General features: G+C 44.8%; 1 protein-coding gene and 1 non-coding gene across 3 annotated transcripts; both read left to right on the top strand.

The window, feature by feature from the left end:
* The first annotated feature begins 1,486 nt into the window (after nt 1–1,486).
* Nucleotides 1,487–1,569, top strand: trnal-cag (transfer RNA leucine (anticodon CAG)). Its single transcript has one exon. It is a non-coding gene; the product is annotated as a tRNA-Leu (tRNA).
* An 8,291-nt stretch (nt 1,570–9,860) lies between these two features.
* Nucleotides 9,861–22,711, top strand: shtn2 (shootin 2). 2 transcript variants are annotated; one of them, XM_085451016.1, is made up of 17 exons: nt 9,861–10,010; nt 10,833–10,882; nt 11,238–11,298; nt 11,494–11,588; nt 11,678–11,891; nt 12,011–12,108; nt 13,150–13,231; nt 13,669–13,763; nt 16,790–16,924; nt 17,017–17,170; nt 17,440–17,578; nt 17,790–17,851; nt 19,287–19,384; nt 19,511–19,531; nt 19,631–19,684; nt 19,827–19,977; nt 22,317–22,711. In XM_085451016.1, the coding sequence occupies exons 1-17, from the start codon at nt 9,971–9,973 to the stop codon at nt 22,442–22,444; spliced, it is 1,677 nt and encodes a 558-aa protein (XP_085307142.1). In that variant the 5' UTR covers nt 9,861–9,970; the 3' UTR covers nt 22,445–22,711. The 2 variants fall into 2 exon arrangements, with proteins under 2 accessions (XP_085307142.1, XP_085307141.1); XM_085451015.1 differs by having other exon boundaries at nt 9,862–10,010; nt 22,287–22,711.
* Nucleotides 22,712–24,643: the final 1,932 nt, after the last annotated feature.

Below are 24,643 nucleotides of genomic sequence, written 5' to 3'. Positions count from 1 at the left end.
GTCGTGGACCCTCTGCTTTTTCAAACAGCACAGTCGATGGGAGCGGATGCAGATGAGGGCGGTGTTGCCAGGACTGAGATTTTCAGGATGGCAGGCATGTGTGGTGCCCCAGCCAATCACGGAGAGGATGCTCACAAAGACTCGCAAAATCACCATGATCTCTGCCTCCGTGAAGAAAAACTTTAATCCCCTGAGTGAGAGAGAGCCGGTGACTCGTAACGGCTTTAAAGAGCAATTAAAATTTTTAGTAAGACGCTGCTTTTTTAATTGGATCTCTATTATTGTTTCATGCCTTTCACCGTGGCAGTGTCTCCCTTTCGAGCTCAGTGGAACCTACCTGATTAATTATGAATAAAGCAATAATGAGCATAGCCCTCTTTAACCCGAGTGCAACCTGCATATGACACATTCTTTAATTAAACCGAGCACTTTAATTACATTAAAATTGGGCATACTATTTTTACTGCGTAGACACTCTGTTCAACTCCTTGCTTTGTTCTTTAGATACTCTTTATGCAGTCTTTTTTTCAATCCTTTTAGTGTCTCATGCAAGATATAATACTTTATTGCCTTGCTTCTAAAAGATCTGACCAGGCCACTGCAAGTGGTATTCTATGTGAATTACCATCCAAGGTCTCAGTGATGCGAAACCTTCTCTGCAAAACGAGTTGAACTCCTGTGGGGAAATAATGAATCATTTATCTATTTTTTGGATGACAGGAAAGTGGTCAGGTCTAAATCACCACTCACATCAGCCTCTAAACTAGCCGTTGGCTTCATTTCCTGTATTCTGTTCAAAGTTTTGTAGTTTTGTTTTGTGATTGGCTGGAACACACAGCACAAACTCACAGCTGGATGCAGACTACAGCATCCAACCTCCACGTGTATTGCGCTGGAATATTTCAGAGCTGGAAGCAGTACAGGCCAGTATCACTGATATCATTATTTGATGAATCATCATTTATTTGCAAATATTCTGAACGCATTTTAACGAGCTCTAAATCACTGTGATTTTTACTTTCAACAATAATTATTTAAAACAATAAAACACATTGATATTTGAGGTACATTTTATTGATTTCCAAATAAATTAATGTATATCTTTGTAACACAGTTCAGTGGGCTACATGTTGATGTTAAAGGACTGAAATAAATATTGATAGTATAAGTTTAGTATCGATCCAGAACTAATAAGGTGCAGGTATGATGCTATCGATCTGCCCACCTCTGCTGTGTAAGCAGCGGCAGTTACACTGTCACATTACACCGTCGAGGTAAATGTCAAACGGCTGCAGGTTTGAGAGCGAGCGTGTCTATCACGTGGTAAACGAGCAGCAACTTGAACTTTCGCTTCCTTATCTTCACAGGAGCGGCTCTGTTGACGCTTTCATTGTCTTTTATCTAAATGCGCTACAGGCAGAATCGTGGGAAAGTCCCATCATCATATATGCACTGTTCCGTTTCTAAAACTTGCGCTATCACCTAAGTCAGGATGGCCGAGCGGTCTAAGGCGCTGCGTTCAGGTCGCAGTCTCCCCTGGAGGCGTGGGTTCGAATCCCACTTCTGACAGTAACTTTTCACAAGCAGCACGAACAGCTTGCTCTCCTCGGGGTTGGTTAGAATCTGTTAGTTAACACGCCGCCGTGTTCAGGGTTAAAAATGTCGCGTTTTAGTCAGCTGTTCACGGGGTGGCATCAAGTGTCATCCGTCAACACTCTCAAAACGCAGGTGCTGCTATAACTTCGCTCTGTGAGAATCAAGTCCGATTGATTTTAAGTGATAACCTGTTTATTGGATTTGTTAAGAGGAAACCTGAGCGGCCTTTCACAGCTCTGGCCAGTAACCAGTAGCTCGAACCTAAAATAGAAAACTTTCCAGCTCTTGCACACATGCAGGCTGGGAAACACAGCTGACAGCATGAAGCACTGTGACTTTACCCCAGTGAAAGAATGAAAAGGTTTAATATAGCAGAAATATAAAAATACTGTCATGGTCCTGGGTCGTGCGACCCAGTGTTTTGTGTTTTAGCCTATTTTGATGTTTATTCTTTGTTTAGGGTCACTAAGGCAGTCCAGCCATTTGTACATATTACCCGTGTATTAAGTCTCCCTTGCCCTTCGTGTGTTTATGTCTGCGTGTCTTATATTGTCAAGTCCATGCTGTCGGTTATGTCATCTCCCCTGTACTACGTCTCCCCGGTTCATGTGTCTTGTCTAATCTCCATGTTTCCTGTTTTACTTTGAAAGTCTGTATTCACGGTCAGTGTATTCAGTTTCACTCCTTCTGTCCTGTCGTTAAGTTCATGTGTGTCAGCTGCGTTCCCATGTGTGGCCACTTCCCCTGATCATCCCTCATGTGTATTTAGTCTCTGTGTTTCATACAGTCTGTCTCGCGTCGTCTGTGTTACCACCTCCTGTGTTCTGTACCTCCAGCCATAGTCTTTCCTTAGTTTTGTCCAGTTTAGGTTTTCTGTTGAGTACTACACGTATGCTGCCCTCATTCTGTTTTTGTTCTTTTCATCAGCCATAATAAAAGGCTCGTTTTGTTGGAATCCACTCCTGCATCCTCGTTTGTGTTCGCACCTGGGTCCACCACACACCTTTCCGCACGGTCTGCCTCCGCAGACCTTGACAGTACGACGCGAGCATGCCGGACCCAGCGACACATGACATGGAGATCGTCCGGACAGTGGAGTCGCTATGCGACCGATGGCTGCACTGTCCCAGAGAGGGGGAACGGGAAGAGTTAGCCCGCCAAGTAGGGGTGTGCGTGTCCGTGTTCCCCTGGTTATGGGAGACGCTGCACCCCCTCGTCAGCGACTTTCTCGTCTCCACTCTCCGACTCCGCCCGCAGCAGCAGCGGCCCGGCGAGCGTGAGTCGTCACCAGAGCCATGCTGTTGCGGTGTTACCCCGCTACCTCATGAACCAGTGGCGGTCAGAGTCGGAACGGTGAGGCTCACCACCGACACACACACTTCATCGGCTTCCGCATCTTCGCCACCGCCTGTCTGCACGGAGATGCCCGAGGCTATTGACTTCGGTGAGGAGGAGCGGCAGCAGGTGTTGCGGGCGTATCGGGAGGACGAGCTACGCTGGAAGCCCTGGCTTATCTCCGAGGAGGAGCTTCTGCCAGCCGCCCCGCCTCGGACCGGCCGCCCGTCCTCGCCGCCTCGATCGGACTACACTTCTCCCGCTTCTTATCTGGCGCGGATGTGGTCGGAAGACGAGGAGCCGCTCGCCACAGAAATCCAAGTTCCGTCCGCGTCCACTTCAAGACGGAAGCGACGTTCACGTCGCCGTCGCTCATCGCTACGGCATGTGTCGCCCTCCACTGAGCTACACGAGGAAGCTGTGGGGGGCATGGATTCCGACCTCGAGGGGCGGCAGCGCGCCGCATGCGCGCAACTGCAGGAGGAGCTACGGGAGGAGCCATGGCTCGCTCCTCACTACGGTGAGATCTTCCGCGGGACACGCCTAGCCCTTGGGGGCCCCCGGAGTTGCCTGGAGCTCCCGCCTGCCGCCCCGCCAACACTCGCCGCCTCAGCCTCTGCGACGCCGCAAGAGGCTCCACTTTCCACGTCAACAGGACCCACGGCCAAGAAGAAACGGCGTTCGCGTCGCCACCGCATCGCCCGACGCTCGGAGGTTAGTGACGATGTTTTGTGTCCACCTAATCGCTCTGGATGTACTGAGAGCGAGGGGCTCGGAGGGACAATAAATGTCTCAGAGATGAAGACCCCGTGTACCGGTACTGTTAACTCTGTCACCCCCCCAGGCACCGTGTCACAGTCTGTTTTCTCGGAGGCCAGTGAAGAAGCTGTCTTTCCCGTGCCTCTGGCTACTGATATTGAAGGTGTTACTCTCGTGCCTACGTTTTGTATTGACAAAAAAGCTAAGTTTTCTGGTGTTGGGCATGCTGTTTTTGGGGACGCCACACTGCCCTCACAGTACTGTGAACCTGACACTGCCAAACCGGCCATAGGCACTTCGGTTTTGGGGATCAACCCGTGCGATGTTCTGTTAAACCCTGTTATTATGAGTGTGCAGGCTGAGGGGGAGGTTAGAGGATAGAGAAGACGCTGCACACCCAGGACATGCGTCTTTCGCTAAGGAGGCTTCTTTTAAGACTGTTACGGCATCTGGAGCCTTTTCGAAGACTGTGTCTCAGCCCCTGCTATCCATTGACTATAAATCACGTGAGAAAACGTCTGATCTGACTAGTAATAAGACTGTATTCCCTTTGACTAGCACCCACCTTTTGGGGTCTTTTTTCCCTGTTCCCAAGCCGAATAATGAATGTTCTGCTTATGTAACTAGCCCAGCGCAAGAAGGAACGTCTGGTGTTGATCGGGAAATTGTATGTTATGTTCCGGCGCTAATCGGGCCCCAGGTTCCTCACTCTGCTGATGATTTGACCAGAGTGAGTGCTTTGGGGTCCGACATCAGCAACCCCTCTTCTGCACCAGTCCGCCGGGGCTGGACGAGTATTAAGGGCCTGCCGGGTTTTCCTATGTCTGTGAATGGCATTGTGATTTCTGTTAATACTAAAGTGAAGGTCTGTTTATGTTGTGCTTTCCCCTTATCTAATGACAAGGCTGTATTTTGTGTTTCCAAGACTGTCGGGGGGGGGGGCGCCACGCTAATCATCACGAACCAGCTAGCCCTTTAACCGCACCCCTGGGCCAGGGCCTTTTGACTGCAGTTAATGAACTGGCCGATCTAAGGACAATTCAGCCGGATTGCTCAGAGCCAGTCCACTATGTTTTCTATGCCACGCCAAGTCCATGTGCATCCCACTCACTAGCTTTCTACAGCCGCCTAGTGTGTGGGGCTGAACCCCTCCTTAACTCAGTCTCGCCAACAGGGCTCTTAGACTCCAGTAAGTGTAGTTGTCTCCCATGTGACTGCCAAATTATTGTGTTCAAATCATCTGCACCTAGTCCTGGTTGTGTTATGTGGGTTCATGCATCGAGTCTTGGCCTTAAGAGTCATGCTTCCTGGGACAACATAACTGTCACTTGTGTCACTGAGCCACCTTGCTTCTGGTCTGAAATATTGTTTGAATCGTGCTCCAAGACAGGAGTGTTTAGCTCCCCAAGAAGGGCAACTAAGGACAATTCGGACTGTGTTAAGGACTTAGAGACATCAAGGTCCTTGTCTGTCGTTGCTCCTCTGCTTACATCTGCCAAGGACAGTGTCCGGAGCTTCGTGCTCACTCCCAGGGTGGCTGTGGCGTTACCTGACCTCTCACCTGCGTCTGATCTCCAGGTAGAGGCAGTGGACACCCAGCCAGCACCTGAGCTAGCTCCCACCACCAGGGTCAGGGCAGCCGGAGGTCGGCCATATCCTGCGTTTACACCCCAGGCGGGAATGGCTGCCGTCCGGTTTGTTCCTACACCCAGGTGGGTTCCCAAAGTTATGCCAGTCAGTACACAGCTGAGCTCCGCACCCAGCCTCGGCGCTCAGGTGGGAGCGGTTGTCGCTCTGCAGGCGCCTGCACCGGCTCATGTTTCCATTGGAGGCTCAAGAGAGTCATCGCCACCACGACAGCCTCCTGCTCTGCTCCCTGTCCAGGTGGCAGCCCTGCTCCCGGTCCAGCCAGGGGCCTCCTTAACTGTTCACCCTGCGCCTGCTGCTGGATGCCCGGGTGTGCCTATCCGGCATCCTGCAGCATCCACACCACTTCACGTCATGCCAGCTGGAGGGCCCGAGGAGCCCCTCCGGCCTCATGTCTCGTCAGCTGGAGGGTCCGAGGGGCCCGTTCAGCCTCATGTCTCAGCTGGAGGGCCCGAGGGGCCCGTCCAGCAACCTGCCACGTCTGCTGGAGGGCCCGAGGGGCCCGTCCAGCAACCTGCCACGTCTGCTGGAGGGCCCGAGGAGCCCGTCCGGCACCATGCCACGTCTGCTGGGGGGCCCGAGGAGCCCGTCCGGCACCATGCCACGTCTGCTGGGGGGCCCGAGGAGCCCGTCCAGCACCATGCCACGTCGGCTGGGGGGCCCGAGCCGCCCATCCAGCCACCTTCTGCGTCGTCTGCTGCGGCCTCGGAGTCGTCGTCTGCTGCGGCCTCGGAGTCGTTGTCGTCTGCTGCGGCCTCGGAGTCGTCGTCGTCTGCTGCGGCCTCGGAGTCGTCGTCGTCGTCTGCTGCGGCCTCGGAGTCGTCGTCTGCTGCGGCCTCGGAGTCGTCGTCGTCTGCTGCGGCCTCGGAGTCGTCAGCCTCGTCTGGTCCGGCCTCATCGGAGTCTTCAGCCTCGTCTGGTCCTGTGTCCACCGGGCCTCGGCCAGTGCGCCTGACACTGCTCCGTCGCCGCTGCCTTCCGCGCGGCCGGCCCCCTGAACTGCTCCGTCGTCTCCTTCGCCGCCGCCGCTGCCTTCTGCGCGGCCGGCCTCCTGAACTGCTCCGTCGCCTTCGTCGCCGCCGCTGCCTTCTGCGCGGCCGGCCTCCGGACCGGCTCTGTCACCTGTGCCGCCCGCCTGGTCGGCCCCCCGACCATGTGACCCGTGTACTCTTGTGCCTGTGGGCTCTGGGTCGGCCCCCTGAACTTTGTTTGGACTTTGGTCTTGTGCTCCTGTGTGTTCTGTTGTTCGTTTTGTTTCCTGTTCTGGTCCCTCCGTCCTGGTCCCCCGCCTCCCGCCCTGGGTGGGGTTTTTCTGTTTTTGTTTGGTTTCTCGGTTTTGGGCTGTCGGGAGCCAGCCCTTGAGGGGGGGGGTATTGTCATGGTCCTGGGTCGTGCGACCCAGTGTTTTGTGTTTTTAGCCTATTTTGATGTTTATTCTTTGTTTAGGGTCACTAAGGCAGTCCAGCCATTTGTACATATTACCCGTGTATTAAGTCTCCCTTGCCCTTCGTGTGTTTATGTCTGCGTGTCTTATATTGTCACGTCCATGCTGTCGGTTATGTCATCTCCCCTGTACTACGTCTCCCCGGTTCATGTGTCTTGTCTAATCTCCATGTTTCCTGTTTTACTTTGAAAGTCTGTATTCACGGTCAGTGTATTCAGTTTCACTCCTTCTGTCCTGTCGTTAAGTTCATGTGTGTCAGCTGCGTTCCCATGTGTGGCCACTTCCCCTGATCATCCCTCATGTGTATTTAGTCTCTGTGTTTCATACAGTCTGTCTCGCGTCGTCTGTGTTACCACCTCCTGTGTTCTGTACCTCCAGCCATAGTCTTTCCTTAGTTTTGTCCAGTTTAGGTTTTCTGTTGAGTACTACACGTATGCTGCCCTCATTCTGTTTTTGTTCTTTTCATCAGCCATAATGAAATGGGGTCCTTAGGGACTAGTAAAGCGCTATATAAATACAGGCCATTTACCATTTACCATTTATAATAAAAGGCTCGTTTTGTTGGAATCCACTCCTGCATCCTCGTTTGTGTTCGCACCTGGGTCCACCACACCTTTCCGCACGGTCTGCCTCCGCAGACCTTGACAAATACGACTGTCAACGAGGATAAATGAATAAATAACTAAATAAATAAAGACATTCAGTGAACAAAGAGCATAATAACTGACATAAATAATAAAAAATGCTGCATTCATAAAACTGTTTGATGGGAAAATTGTGGACCCCTATTATTATTATTATTATTATTATTATTATTATGCTTCAGTCTAAAAATTCGGACTTGCAAATATAAAGTATTCAGATGCGTTGGGCCTGAAAATCTGGTTAAAACAAAGTACTCCTAAAAATATTTATTGTATAATGCCATTACTTTCTTTTTTTTGTATTTTATAATATAAAATCTTAATAACTGTATATTAAGTTATTGAGGGATATTCTTACATGTGTATTTTGTTATGTTGTCGTTTATCGTCTTTACATGGGGATGCTCACAGCAGGCGTTACAGTTCCTGTGAAAACACTTTTATCTGCTCATGATGACACTGTGTTGAATTTCTTGGTTAAAATTTGAGTGTTTAGGAGATCAGACCAGAGTTGCCAGTTGGGTCGTTTTAAATTATACGAACGTCGACTCCCAGAAGATAGTTTTAAATGCTTGAAGTCGTTGTTGGTCATGCTTTCAACCCAGCTTTATTCTATTAGATAATATGAACTAAAATAACCTGCTATAATAAATAATCATTACATGTTGATTAGTAAACTAGTAAAGGAGCATTTCACCAAATCACAGGATTCAGCTTTTTATGTCTAAAACTGTCCTGCACATTTTTTGTAACAACTTTTCCTCGTATGTTTGACAAATGACAGAAAAAGTAAAACAAAGAAACATGAGTAATATCAGGACCAAAGGTTGAGTGAGACCCAAAGCCATCCTTGTTTAGTCTCTTTGGATGAAAAATAAAACCTGCTGGTTTTCTAATCTGTCTCTATTTAATCAGAAGATTAAATATTCTGGTTTTTAATGAGGTTTTCTGACACTGATGCACACTGTGAGAAACACCAGACAACGGCTAATCTTAAGTGACAATTTCACCTTTATTAGCATGGTGAAAAATCATTAGTAAAGGTCAGGGTGACAGGCTGGAGGAGGGCTTGGTGCTCAGGTGGTGCCTGTAAAGAGAGCAACACACTGAGAGAGAGACGACAAGGATGTCCCTCTGCAGTGAACCACAGCAGATCTCTGTACTTGAGCTGCATATGCGCACCGAAAGTGATTGAAAAGCATTTCAATGAGATCCTTTGATTAGCGTCCTGCTTTCATCAGGAATTATTGAAAATAATCATTGTCCCAGTGTTTGTGCTGGAAATGATGAATGCCAGCGTGTCGAGGGATTTAAAGAGAAACTACTTTCTGATTTTAATTGACATAAAATAAAGAAGCCAGTGGACACTTTGCTAATTTATTTCACAAGCTGGCTTCTTGGAGCATTATTTGACTCTCTTCCAACAATAATAGCTGTAATTATGGAATTAATAAAGACTCAAAGAAGTGCTATAGATTGTTTTATCTTTGACCTCATAGCTTCAAAGGAGACAACGAATTGTGGACAAGTACATAACTAGGTATGAAACATAAGGTTTGAAGGTCAATATTATATAATTATATATATATATATATATATATATATATATATATATATATATATATATATATATATATATATATATATGTAGTCTCTCTGAAGGCAGCATTACTGTGAAAATGCTCAATTTACTACGCTTTAACTTGTGACAACTTGTGACAATCTGCTAAAGAACCCCTGTAAAGATGTGTAATTGTTACTTTCAGGAGAAACCAATAGACTGAGTGGGATGGAGAGCCATGCTTTTTTTTCTTTTTCTTCACTAAAAATACTGTGATCTCCATGTGACCCCTCGTGCACCCTGAATCATCAACCCGCCCAGCTTGGAACTCCTAAAAATATACTCCTAGAAGGCAGGTGGATGAATAAAAGAGGAGTGAGGGTTCAGAAATGATAAGTTTCTGTATGATTCACAGTAGAGAAATACGTGTCATCAGCATCACCATCATGCTCCCACCCATCGTTGTCATCTCCTGAATTATTACGCAGAAACGTGGCTCCTGTGGCAGATGTCTGATGCCTCAGAGGTCATGAACTCTGAGTGCAGATGCTGATAGAGGAGTGAAAGCAGCTTTGCCTTTGCCTCAGCTCCTTGAGTGACGTTGATCGTGCAGCAGAGAGACAGTGTCCTCCCTTAAAGACCACATGCATGGATTTTCCCCCTTTATATTATATGAAACAAAAAGGGAGGGGTGGGGGTGTTATCTGTAATATCCAGCATCATTATTTGCATTAAGATATAATCTCATCCTTTTCATAAACTCTGGAGACGTGGTCTTGTGATTAGTAAGAAGCTTTCGGCCGTACGCCAGGGGAAGGTTCCTCTTTTTCGAATCCTGGAAGTGGGGGAGGGTTTAAGCTGAAATTCCCTTCTGCTTCTTTCATAATAAAGCTGTTCAGGAGAAAGTTGTGTTTTTGTGTGTGTGCTGGAACGTGTAGCTCTTTTTTTGTTTACTAAAGAGCGAAAAGTTGAAAGCATTGCAGGATGTGGGTACAAGATGAGGATGAGGACACTGCGGCTGCAGGTAAGACTCAATAATCTGGCCCTAAAGAGGTGCTGAAGGAGCTAAATAAAAGTTTCAGCGTTTAAAACGTCAGAAAAATAAAAAAATTTTACATTGCGAGGATGTTCATTGTGTAGGTTTTCTAGTTGATGCACATTTTTTGTGTTTGATTGTTTACAACAGCTTTTGTTACCAGCTAAATTCGACTGTGTAAAATAAAATAATGCTAAAATTTCACTTTTGATCTCATTGCAACTAAATCTTTTTTGACCCCCGCACAGCTGTCATGAAGTCGTACAGAAATGAGGAACATTTTTTCTGCTTTAAAACTCAGCATTTTAATGTGAGGGTCTGTTGGTAATGACTTGCTTTTGGAGCCGGCCTCTCTGGCAGTGAGTTTCTTACGCCTCAGTTTTTAAACAGCTTAAACAAAAGACATATGAGGGATTAATCTGTGACTTTTGGAGGTGCTGCTACACGTGTTGTTTAACCTGCACAAGCAGTGTAGTAGTTTTGGTTTCATAGGTAATGTGCTGCAACAGGAATGACTATTCTGATCTGACGCTCAGCAAGAAAGAGGATTCTTTCTTTGATTTCAACACTGCTGACTCCTTAGTCTGTAGGACAAAGTGAAGTAACAATGGGAAACTTCAGTGAGTCACAGGCCACGGAAAGCGAAAACCTCTAAAGGTTCCTCATGTGATTTCCACTTCCCGTATTCCTCGCAGAGCACAACAACCTCATGGACTTTCTCTTCTATTCATTCTGATCTTTGGTCGTCTGCCAGTGTCTTTTTTTTCAGGTGTCATTTCACAATATAAAGTGTCATGTTTTTGCCCGCAGACTCGGATGAAGAGTGTGCTTTCTCCTCCGAAGATGAGGAAGACCTTCAGGTACTGATGTGACTGACACCTTTCACAGGAGGGATCGCTGAGCCCTGCTCAGGCTGGTGTACTGCTAGCTTGATGGAAGGGAAAAATTTGACTGACTCTGGTTTAGAAATCTTCCCCGTGTGCCAAGAGCCTGCTATTATAGAGAAAGGATAAAAATGAAATGACACAAAAATTAAACAAAATTGCCAAATCAAAATGGTCTAAAAAGCGCATAAACGTGATTACGTTGAAACGTAATTTGGCGCCTCAGCTGTCTGATAATGGAATAAAATGTGAATGAAAATCAGCTGCGTCAATTTGCCGTTGCTTGATTGATCTCTTTCTTCCATTTTGCTGGTTGACATTTGATTGCCAGTGGCACATCCTGGAGAAGCAGAGGGACGAAGCCAATCACAGGCTGTCGGAGTTGGAGGAAGGTGAGACTCTTCACTTCAAATATCAACGTTGTTTACATGTTTTTTAAATGACAGGACTGTGGGACAAACAAATGAGGAGCTTTCGCACAGGAAATTGTTATGAATGTGTTTGTTTTGTGTGTTTTCTGAATGATTGTATCCTCTTCAGTATGCTTATATGAAGAGCTCGTGACTGACCACTGTGCTCTTTATCAGCTTCCAATCAGCTCCTGAAAGAGATCAACGTGCTGGAGATCCAGTTCCAGATAGAGCGCTCCTGCAGGGAGAGCGCTGAGGCACTGGCTCTCAAAGTATGTCTGTTAACTACTGGACTCTTTTTCCTTTCCTTTTCTTCAGCACCTGAATCATCAGATCTCTATTTGATCTGGTTTTTCCCCAGGTGACCAAAGAGAACAAAGTCCTGAAGAGAAAGAGCCAGATGTTGATGCCACTCATCGCTGAACTACCTGAAAACCTGCCTGATGTGACCTTTGACCCTGCGGTTAATGGTGACAAGGTGGATGGTGACGAGGTGGATGGTGACAAGGTGGATGGTGCCGGAGGGAGCAGCAGCGAGGAGATGCTGCTGCTTGAGAGTCAAGCCAAGATCACAGGTTAGCTGGCACTACCCATGATATGAAAACAGCTATTTTGAAATTAGAATGGGAAAAAATAGAAAATGAAATCTTGTTATTTGCTTTGTTTTGTTTTTTGTTCCTGTCATGTGTGTCAGAGCTGCAGGCGTCTGTTGACGGTCTGCTGGCTGAGAAGCTTAAACTGGAGCAACAAGTGGAGGATCTGACCAGTGAGCAGACGCAGCTCAGAGAGCAGGTAATGTAGACAGTGTTTTTATATTTGTGGAGTCTGAGCACTTAAAGCAGGGATGGGGAACTCCAGGCCTCGAGGGCCAGTGTCCTGCAGGTTTTAGATCTCACCCTGGGCAAACACACCTGACTCAAATGATTAGTTCATTCCCAGGCCTCTGGAGAACTTCAAGATATGTTGAGGAGGTCATTTAGCCATTTAAATCAGCTGTGTTGGATCAAGGACACATCTAAAACCTGCAAGACCCCCACCCCTGTCTTAAAGAATCCTACCAAACACAGTATGTAAAGATGCCTTAAAGCTACATTCTTTCTAATAGCCAGCAGGGGCCGACTCATCTAGCTATAAAATGAAATGTAATGGAATTAATGGGGAAATGGCCTGTGGCTCCCTTTACCCCGACCCTGAGTAAACTCTTTTTCACTCTATGGTCTCAATCATTTGTTTAAAGTCTTATTGAATAATACATGTTGTCCATTTAGCAAATTATGGTTCCAATTAGTGTTCAGGAGGTCAATAAACAGCCTTTTATATCACCCGTTGTGGCCGTTGCACTCTGCTGGTGTGAGCTTGTCGTGCACTTTTTTGATTTTTATCTCCTGGTGCTTTTGCTGTGGCCGGGTTGAAGACATGATTCTGACAGTTTTTACCACACACAGGAGCTCAAAGATGATTCAGAAGGAGATGTTGAAACAGTATGAATCAGATTCTTTGGAGAAACTTTAAAATAAGGTTTGCATGACGCTGTAATGAGTGGTGACACCTGCCGTCTCTCCCAGCACTCAGAACTGTTGGTCAGATCCGCCCTCGCTCATCGAGTCCAGTTTCAAAAAGCTCAATGCTTTAAAACAAGACTTTGCAAACCAGCGAGTGACATCCATCTTTCATGTACAGTCAAAAGGACTGGCTGCTTTGTGAAAGCGAACCTTACAGCTGCTTCTTTGTTACAATAAAACAAATGTAAATCATCAAACCATAAGACTATAACATGTCATAATGTTGAAGTTCGTGTTTTCTCTGTGTGTGTGTGTGTGTGTGTGTGTGTAGCTTGCTCTGGAGGTTGCAGAGAAGGAGGCCATTCTGAGGAAACTGAACAAACAAAGCAAGACTGTAAATAAACTCAAACGAGGTAAGTCCTGATTAGATGAGACTGAAGACTGAAGATTATTTTCATTATTGATTCACTTAAAAAATCTTTTCATGAATCAACAGACTTGAGATTATTCATTTTTGTGGTTCATTAATTTTTCAGTGTAACAACAGTCCAGCTTTTGAGTGCAAGGAGCATGTCACTGAAATTACACACACACACACACACACACACACACACACACACACACACACACACACACACACACCACTTTTCTCTAGTTATGCAATTTTTTTCCATCTTATAGACATATCTGAGCCATATTTGGTACATTGTGTATTTTTAATTCATAAATGACATTCACCCTAAACCATTATGCAATCAGGAGTCTGCTTACTTCTAAATCAAAAGCATCATAAATTCGTCATTAATATTTATTTTGTGTGTCTCCCCCTCCCCCTCGTGTGCACACCCAGTGTCCCAGCTTGTCACCGATGAGTTCACAGAAATGTCTCAGAAGCTGGAGCTGGAGCAGGGCCTCCGGCAACACGCTGAAGTCTTAGCCACCCAGGTGCGAGCGCGTGCATGTATTTGTGTGTGTGTGTGTGTGTGTTTGTGTGTGTGTGTGTGTGTGTGTGTTTTCAGCACTGGACAAAACATTTTGTCATATATTCACACCTATATATACTGAGGGTGACAGGTCGTGCCACAGGAACGGGACAAGGAGTGTTAGCGCTGACCTTCGGGCGGGTGTGGGGAACGGACGGACACTCCAGTGAAAGGGGAGGGAGGGGGATGCACACACACACACACACACACACATTTCTGCTGTCGCACCGCAGCTGATGTGGCGGGACAGCACAAGAGGTCTCCATTCATCGTTTCTCACACCGACGACACTTTGGTCAAATGTGTGTCGCCTCTATGAAGAGACAAGACAAAAGCGCACACGCACTTGTACACATTGACGAAAAACATCAATTCACTTAAAAAGCACACACACATACGCAAGCAGAATACACACAAACACACACACACAGCACAGTTGTTGCAGTCCCAGCTGCTCCCATAATGAAGGGCTTTTCTTTCCAAAAAAAAAAGCTGTCTCTCTTCCCATTTAGCCCCTCCCTGCACCATAATTAGTGGTCATCACTGCCGCCGAAGGAGAATAGTGGTCTTTAAGCACAACCTGTCTTCGCCTGACACCTTTATGTTTTGCCGAGCATATAGCAATTGTCGCTTTTGTGCGCAGCCTCCTCCATTTACTGGACAGGCGCACAATGGGCTTCCTCACAGGGGTCCTTACCTGTGAAAAGGACCCCCGACTCTCCACACAATTCAGCCCCTTTACTCTCAATTCATGGTAAAAGACCCCCCTGCGCTGAATGCCTCTTGTGTGCACCACTATTTGTCTGTTTTCATGTGTTTTGAAAACAACAACCATTCACACCTCTCCTGTGTGATGCACGGTGGTATAATGATGCGGGGGCCTCAAACAGGAAACGATTTGGAGCTTTTTTTTTTTCTGTGTGTGCTTCTTTGTTCCTTTGTGTTGCAGTGTGTGTGCTCGGGGTGTGTGTGTGTGTTTGTATGTATGAAATAATTGTGCTAATTGCTGTGCGAAAATTGGTCTCTGCTAAAGGGAGCCCACAGATTGAAGCGGTGTAATTTGCAGCGCGGAGCCTCGTGCTGCATGCTCTGACACCAAGCTGCTGCTTCAGTTTGTCCCGATAGTAAAAACACAGAAATGAAAACCTCATTTTCTTACAGTTCCTGTTCTCTGATCACGGACCTGCTCTCAAAAAAAAAATCTAGAAAATCTATCAGAGAGACGCCCATTATAAGCAGAGTGCACTGAGGTCACGTCCCTTGTATTGTTTTGAGGGGAATTAAAGGGTATTAGGGGCAGTTACACACAAAATAACACGTAGCAGGTTTTCTTAGCTGGTTTTATTTTGGATCTGGCTATTTGTGTCATTTAAATTAACCATCACCACCACACCAGACCATCTCTAAGGTTATAATTATCTCTGTCAGGATACTTCTTTAGGTGTGGTCAGCTTTTTTTTTTTTTTGTGTCACAGTGTTTTGGTTGGGGAACACATTACAAGACTATGTGGACAAAGTACTGTGCCACCTACAGATGATATCAACAGCAGCTGCTCAGCTGTGGACCCCCATGTCAGGAAATGACATGGGGGTCATGTAATGTAATGTAATGACATCTCGGTTTTGATGTCATTGTTGTTCTTTTCCCGTTGATCATGTTTTGTTTCCTGCCTTTCTTTGTCCTACATGCTTCCACTTCCTGTTTTACTTTGGCAACTGCTTTTCCTTGCGCATCTCCCGTGCCTTGATTTCCTGTCTCTGTCTTCTCTCTGAATGACTGATCCTTCCTGTGTCTAATTCAACAGTCTGTGTGCATTAGAGGCGAGCTCCTCGATCCAAATATCGATAGCACCGATACCAATGTTGGTATTGGTATTCGATCGATACCAGCACGACACAATTGTGCTAATTGTTGTGGAAAATTTAGTGGTCATAAATATGCGTTCAGAATTAGCATCCAGCTCAAAAATCATGACAAACTGCTCTGTCCTACATAAGCTGTCTTTACGGTACTGTTATCGGTATTGGTATCAGCAATCCTGGCTTTGTATTTACTTGGTATCAGATCAATAGTAACATTTGCAGTATTGCGATGCACGATCATTCTGCACTTCTTTTGGCTACACATGTGCATTACTTCTCTTAACCACTTATCCAAGTTAGTGATAGAGGAGCTTGAGGATCACAGGGGCCCAGCTCACCCTGACCAGGCTGCTGGTTTGTCACATGGTCAACACAGAAAGACACACCTGCAGCCAATTTGCAATCACCAGTTAACCTAATGCTCATATTGCTGGAGACGAGAGGAAACCAGAAAAACAACTGGCACATGGAAAATGTTTGAATACACGAAAGCTCCAGCCATTCAGAAGGTTCAAACCAAGAAGCCTCTTGCTGTGAGACAACAGTGCTAACTGCGCCTCCCTTATTGGTTCGAAAACTAATCAAATCTGCTCAAACCCAGCATTTTGCCTATATAACTGTGTGCACAACTAGCACAACATTAACACATGTCACAAACGCCTGTGCAAAAGAGCAAAAGGTTTGTTTAGAGCACTCTGCTGATTGAGGAGATCTACACAGCAATGATTAAGCACAGCTGGTGTATTCATTTTCCACAGCAGAGAAGAAAGAAGCACATTTTCCAAACGATTCAAGGCAAAGTCTGACATTTTTTTTTTGTCACAATGCGAGAACAATGATGCTTTGTCTCACAGAAAAATAATCCTGTTCACATTGCCGCTACTCTTCAGTGAAGCCGATGAGTAATACGTAACAAAGCTTCCAAGTCATTGTTCAGTCAAATGCTGGTTTGACAACCACCTGCTGGGAGACAATCAGCAACCAGTCCTTTAGATCTCACTTCATCTTTCCTCTAATTATGGTTCATTGTCAGTGATGTATTTCTTTTCCATTTTCTTAGAAACAAAGAATCCAAATATGTGTTGAAATTGTCAAAGCTCCATTTGTTTCTCTCCCCCCCATCAGATGATCCTGGAGCAGAAGGCGGCCCAGGCCTCAGAGACAGACCTGAAAATGCAGGTGCAGCTGGAGCAGGCACTGCAACAGATATCCCAACTTAGCACAGCCCTGTGTGACATACAACTCTACTACCAGGACCGGGTGGGTAAACGTGATCACTGAGAGTGTCACGATAACAGAACATAGTGGAAATAACTGATATCTTCATCATGCCTCTGCTCTCCTGTGATCAGTTAAAACAGAGCCAGAGTGCTGTGGAAGAGAGCAGTGCCCTCTCTGAGCTGCAGAACCTGAGAGAGCAGCTGGAGAAGAGCGAGGAGGAGAGGAAGACTTTAGAAACTCAGCTATCTGACGCTAACAGCTTGGTCGCCCGGCTCCAGGAAGAAGGTACTCCCTTGTGCCTGAAGATACGACCTTATCACAACAAAATAACTGTACATGACATGGAATACATTTTAGAAAAGTCTTCTGATGTCTTAGAAATATTCAGGTTCTCTTGAAGCAGTGATTGGAGGTCATCACCTTCAAACGGATGTGCAACCAGTGATTCGCTTCCAGCCTCATCAGTTTGAGCACCGGTGCATTAAAGAGACTTTTAATCAGCTCATCCATATCAGCTTTTGTTATTTCCCATTCTCTATTCTCTTTCTTTTTAGTGAAAGAGTTACAACAGACACTCAACAGCGATGATAAAAGTGATGAACCAGGAGAGAAAGCCATTCCTGACTTCGTTCCACTGTCTCCTCTCCCTCCTCCGCCTCCTCCACCTCCTCCGCCTCCCACTACTGTTACCAAGTATGAAAAACATAAGCCATAGCTTCGTCTACTACTAAGAATACAAGTCTAAGTTTCACAGGATGGTTTCAGATATTGAATGCACATCAGCTGAGTTAAGTTGGTTGTGATTATTCTGGTGAGGATGATGTTTTAATATTAAATGTCCATATGTAAAACTCAATGGTCGACTGATTTCAGAGACATAATCCCTTTCTCTGCCTCCCGCTAGCTTTAAGGATTTCCTGAAGAGCAGGAAGAAACATGGTGCCAAGGCTGCTGATGATTTAAACAGTACGTCTAACCACACGCAACATAACCTTCAGCATGAAGCACTGAAATTTAACAGGGACTCTGCTTTAATCTTAGATTATCGACGAGATCCCTCATCTTGATATATGTCCTGTGTTCCTGGAAAGCATCTTAATTTTTTCAGGCAGTAATTCTACAGCATCTCTTCTTTGCATAAAACATTTGATGGAACAAACATACAAAACACGCAAATATACACAGACCCCTGACAGTGCAGTAAATAACACTGATTATGTCTTCATCATGACACCTGTTAGTAGGTGGGAAATATTTGGGTGCAAGTGAACATTTTACCATGAAAGTTGATGCTAGAAGCAGAAAAAATGGGCAAGCGTATGGATTTGAGTGATTTTGACTCACTGTGATGGCTAGATGACTGGGTCACAACATCTCTAAAATTGCAGCTCTCGTGGGGTGTTCAGAGACTCCCGTGGTCAGTGTCTATCAAAAGCTGTCCAAGGAACAGCGGTGATGCGGTGACGGGCTCATGGATGGCCAAGGCTCATTGATTCACATTGAGCGAAGGCTGACCTGTGTGGTCTAAACAGACGAGCTACTGTAGCTCAAATTGCTGAAAATGTTTTGATAGAAAGAGAGCATCACAATTTGTTGAGTATGGTCCGCAAAGCCACAGACCAGTCAGGGTGTCCATGCTGACCCATGTCCACCTCTGAAAGTACCAACAATGGGCATGTGAGCATCAGAACTGGAGCATGGAGCAATGAAAGAAAGTGGCCTGATTTGAGAAATCACATTTTCTTTCACATCACATGGATGGCCAGTTGTGTGCATCAGTTACCTGGGGAACACCAGGCACCAGGATGCACTATGGGAAGAAAGCAAGTTGGCGGAAGCAGTGTGATGCACTGGGCAATGTTCTGCTGGAAGACCTCAGGTCCTGTCATCTATGTGAATGTTACTTTGAAATGTACCACCTACCTAAGCATTGTTGCAGACCACGTTCACCCTTTCATGTTAACAGAACTCCCTGATGGCTGTGACCACTTTCAACAGGATAATCTGTCCTGCCACAAAGCAAAAATGATCCAGGAACGGTTTGAGGAGCACAACAACGAGTTTGAGGTGTTGACTTGGCCTCCAAATTCCTTAGATGTCAATCCAATCGGGCATCTGTGGGATGTGCTGGACAAACAAGTCCATGGGGGCCTCAAATCACTTTTTACAGGACTTGTGAGATCTGTTGCTAACACAGCTACAGGGTCTAGTGGAGGCCCTGCCTTGATGGGTCAGGACTGTTTTGGCATCAAAAGGAGAATATTAGGCAGGCGGTCATAATGTTATACCTAAATAGTGGAAGTTGTCAAAATAGGGACAATACACCACACTGATTTAAAAAAACTGTCATAGAAGACTAAGAAAGCAATCTCAGCACCAATATTCATTTTCATTACTTAAGAAGCAGCTCCCTTGTTGGACATGAAGGCAAGAGCAGTGGATGAAATGATGGAGAGAATAAAGAAAGGCATCGTCCTGAGACCTATGAAGAGAATACAGGTAGAAAAATCGCACTGTGAATTGACATTTGATATATGAGTGTTTTCCAAAGAAACTGATAAAAAAGCATAGCCTGCAGAAATAAATATAAACTCTGTCTCATAACCATCTAACTTCTTCCCACAGGAGGACGACAGTTCCTGGAAGGTCAGTTATCCCGCCGTTCTTCATTTTCTGTTATAACATAGCTGTGATCTGTGTCAGTGACAGATATTTGTTTTTTTGCAATCCACACTTTTCTTACAGGACCAGAAAAGTGACAACAGAAAGTCAGCCATCCTGGAGTTGAAAGGAATGCTGGTAATAACTATAAAATCAAATTTCACTGTGGGCTGAAAGTCACATCTGTGTTGCAAAAGAAAAAAAAAAAACCTTACAGCCGTGAGCGATGCATGGCTTGATCTGCTGTGTTTGATCCATCTTTAACTATTTAATACATCAGGACAACATGAAGCGTCAGCACCTCCGCAGAGTGCCATCCAGGAGGGGAACTGGCCGAAATGTGGGCGAAGCAGAGCTCCTGATGGTGCTCCAGAGGAGGAGGAGAGCAATGGGAGACAATCAGGAACCACCACCCTCAAATCAACCACAGGGTACGCTGACAAGCATGGTGTTTTCTTAACCATATACTATACCTGTACCTTCACAGTGTGATGCTGGCTAATTATAAATGGCCTGTCTGCCATTGATACATGAATGATTCATGCTTAATTAAGGCTTCAAAGAACAGAGAGTGATTTTACAACACTTGTTTTTGGAAAAAAAGCATCTATTATCACACAATATCCGATTTTGTTCTATCTAAAACATGAAAACATAGCTGCCAAAACGAATGCTGGGTTTTGTGCATGTGTTCCCACACTCAGCAAAAGGACATCTCAGGTGCCTTTATAATCTTATGACCTTCTAGAACTCTTTAATCAGCTTAAATTACAATGAGATCACAATAAATTGATTCTAATTTGTTTATTAGATTGTTTTCTTACATTATTTGTGCTTTCAGGTGCAAGGCACGAGCACAAACAGATGAATACACTTTTTTAGCCTTACCGAACACTCAAAGGTCTTTTAACTACAAGTCACACTTTAACTGTGTGCACTTGAGGCTCTTTATTTACCTCACATTTAGACCAATTTAGATCGCCATTTAACCCAACAAGTCTTTGGAGTGTGTGAGGAAGCCTTAGTCTCCAGAGAAAACCTGCTTCAATGGGTTTAACATGCAAGCTCCACACAGAAAAGCCCGACCAAGGATAAACACACCAGTCTTCTTGCTGTGAGGCGACAGTGCTAACCACTCCACCACCATGCCACCAGTTCTGATTCTGTGACTTCTGTGTGTCCTCTGTTGCTTATGTGCACCACATATAATTTCTATGCCAGGTATTTCAAACATAAGGTTGGGGAGACCAGAGTCTCCAATCTGGATTTTGTTCAAATATTTGTCATATATTAAAATGGGGCGCATTAACCTGAACTATAAGGGTTAAGTGGATCGGTCTTACTGTTGTTGTTTGTTAATTGTGTCTATTGTATATAAATATGATGCATTTGTTTCCCTGCTCAAAGAGGCCAGTTTAATTTGCCTTCCATATGTCCCACTCTGATATCTCATAAATGCTGTCAGATTGGGCACAAACATTCACTTTGACTCAAAGATGAGTGGAACTTGGTGGCGGAAGGTCAGCGTTACTCTGACCTCACAAAACAGCTTTGGACTTTACATGGAGACTTCATTTACCAACTAGACACAATTTCACAGAAATGTCTGATAGTGTAGAACGATGAAGATGTTACCATTTATATCAACCTGCTCTCATCTCAAGACATCGGATCCTGCCGTTTTGTCTGAAGCTGATGATGTCAGAGAAATGCAGTGGGTTCTGTTTGATAGGTCAAGACCTGCGAGGAAGTGGGAGTGACAGTGTTGCAGCTCATCAGTGAGCCATTTCTTACCATCTGTTTAGGTTTGCTTTCACTTGCTGTTTATCTTAGCGTTGGAAATATACCCATTAAATCATAAACCCTGCACAGTGAAAAATAATGCATGTGTGTGTTCAATGCACATCAAAAATAACACACCCACTGCATTTAAATGTTTAATAAAGAAGGGTTTCTGTGCATAAATGACAAGCTGGGAGTGACATTTGTCTCCTGATTGCTGTGGGTGGCGTCTTGGCACCAAGATCTAAGGACACCTTTGCGCTTGTCTCCATGTCGCTAGCGGCTTGTGACAAAACTAAAAAGGTCAAAAGTCAACTTCACTGTGGCTACATTTCAGATGTGGTAGGGTACTGAATAGGTGACGCTGATTGGTTAAAGATCTTCTGTGCTGCTGGGTTGAAGACGTATGCGAGCCAGCCCTTCTGTAGTATTGATGGCTCTCATGATTATAACTTAGTCGTCCAAAAATAAATGCACGTGACACGTTTCATTAAACTCAAAGTGTTAGCGCAAATACCACATGAGTCTAGGGCAGATGTGAGTGGTCGGTGGCTTACAACCAGGAGGTTAGTTACAAATGCAAAGTGCCTACCAGGATGTAACCAGGACATATGCTTTTAGATGTTTTTCATTAGTTTAAAAAAAAGAGGGAAATTCTAGATGCCAGCTTTTAGTATTTGTTTGCATTAATACTTCTAATGATCTTCATCCACTTATTTTTAAAAAAGGAAAGAAGTTATGCAAATTCACTGTTAAAAGGGAAAGATACAGACACAAAAGGGAGAAATAACTGGCTCCCTTTCAGGCCGAGAGCCATTTCGCTCCCTCTGACTTACCTATATTTCCTAATCAGAGAAAACCTCTTTATTCTCTACCTGCTTTCAGTTGTTTTAGCCCACCCTTTAGCTCCCATTTTCAGACTCGTGCCTAAAATGAATATGCGGTGATCTCTGTGCAGATGTCCAACCAGGTTTGCCGTGTGTTCCAGTGGCAGGCGACGCTCCCTGGGCAGGTGAGAGCAGCAGCGCCCCTGTGCTCCGGAGGCTGAAGCAGAACCGAGAGAAGAGAGACTCTCGCATCAGAGCATCAGCACTGTTCATCAGTCACCAAGCCTGACAGCTGTGAGAGGAGGACATGCTGGTTGCTATTATTATTATTATTATTATTATTATTATTGTTATTATGATACTGCAGGTTTATATGACAATAGACCAAAGATGATTGAGCAAACTACGCATGTTTGACTTTAAAAGAATCCATTTTATCTTTACATCTTTCGGTATTTAAATGCACTGCCTCCTTGATGTCTTACAACAAACCAGCACTGCCTGACTTGCCTTGAAAATTTTAAATAAAAACTTTAGCTGTCAGCTCTCTATCCGACAGCAGTTGCTTGTGTTTGTTTTATTTTCTTGAGGGAATCCGAGGGTCAGGATTATATCGTAAACGAACATTAAATCTTGCATTTCCAGCTAAAGAAAAACAAAGAAAAGCATTTTTCAAATGCCGTTTAACCCAGGTCTATAAAAACCTTGTTGCGTGTCAAAGGAAATGGCACTCTTTCAGCCGTATTTAATAGTCAGCATCATCCCTTTCAGAAACTGGGATTTCAGCTGATCTAAGTGCAGAAAACAGATGGAAAATAGCCCGAGCCATTAAAGAAAACACTTGCGTGAATGTGATTGCCCGCTCCTCTCCCAAGGTGTCTGTCTCTTAAAGCTCGATCCAGCAGAAGAATAGTGGCTGCCATTCATTTGGACACATTAAAGCTGTCGCACCGAGAGCCCAGAGGTGCTGCTGAGATAAGAGCCTCGGGTGATCTGTGTGTGTCCCCCCTGAAAGTTTCTTTAAAATGTAGCAGGCTGCCTTTTGTTTTCTCACCTCCACACAGGTCCTGCATATATATGTGCGCATGCATGCATACATGAATGAATCCATGCACCTTCACACTGTGCTACCTGCCTCCCTGTCTATCTGCGTTTGTTAAAAGCGTTTGAAAAGAGGATGAAATTACTCCCACCTTTGACTTTGACACCATTTTACTGTCTTCACACTGTCTTCACATTATATATTTACTTTATTTAGCTCTGTACCAGAAGGTCTGCCTTTTCACTCTTAATCATGCATTTTTTATTGGTTTATATCTCAGTCTCAGAAGTGTCAGGCTTTGAGACATAGTGTGTACTCGCGTCTTTCTAGCTGTTGAATCCATGCACACAAAAGCTCGTGTCTAAGTGCGAGAGAAAGAAACGAAGCCCTCTGAAAAGGATCCTATAGATACAGATGATATTAAAGATGTGTCATTGACTCACACTGAGGTGAGATTCAAATAATGTAAATTAATTTTCCTCTTAATGTGTTTTTCTTTAACTATAAATGCGCGCTGATTTCCTTGCAATGAGCTCTAATCGTGGCTGCTATTAAACCCACTTCTAAGTCTACGTATCCTGAATCAAATTTAACTGAGCCAGTGGCCCATTCTTCAGAAACGAACACAGAGATCTGGTCTTCTTGGTTAAAACTAATTTTTGTATTCATCAGCTTCCTACAGGGGAGGCTGAAAAACTGCTTTAAGCTGCAGAATAAAATAATTACACAGATATCGTTAATCTAAAGTATATACAATGTGGCTACTTGGGGACCAAGAGGAACGAGGTTTGACGTCCTACTGCTGCTGATGTCTGTGGTTTGTATATTTAATTAACGGTGGAAATACTTAGAGCACACATTTTCCTCACTTTTTCTTACAGATTTCCTGCCATCATGAGCTATAGTAGGAAATATTTTGACTTCATAAGGATACATTTGGTCTTACAGCTGTGGAAGCCTGAAACTGCCATAATTAAACACGAATAAATAAAAAACTAAATAAAGAAGTAAAGAATACCCATTAAATAAATCTGCTTCTATTAAAAGCCTCAAAAATATAAAAATGAAATGTTAATGTCACTAACAGGTGAATTAATGCTAACTGAGATTCTATCTCAGCTGTCACGTGGTTGCTGGTCTGCAGAATGACCAACAATCATGCACACTCACACCTACTCTTAATTTAGAATCACTAGTTGGCATGAGATGCATGTCTGTGGACTGTGGGAGGAAGCCCATGCAGCCCATACAGAGCGTCCAAACCCGACACAGCTGGCTGGCAGGTTTGAACCACTGTACGCTCGTGCTGTGAGGCTGTAGTGCTAACCACTGCACTACTGTAACTGCTTTAATATAAACATTCATATCACATTTTTGGCGCATTTAATGGCATATTTGTTTGTTTTTGACCATGCCAGTACAATTTATCACGATTTTGACCTTTAT

The sequence above is a fragment of the Copadichromis virginalis genome, linkage group LG3 (genome assembly GCF_057382275.1).
Source record: "Copadichromis virginalis isolate Kocher_CV1m ecotype Utaka linkage group LG3, C_Virginalis_male_GT1.1, whole genome shotgun sequence".
Lineage (NCBI taxonomy): Eukaryota > Metazoa > Chordata > Actinopteri > Cichliformes > Cichlidae > Copadichromis > Copadichromis virginalis.
Note: the sequence above shows the minus strand (reverse complement) of the source record. Positions and strands in the feature narration are given on the sequence as shown.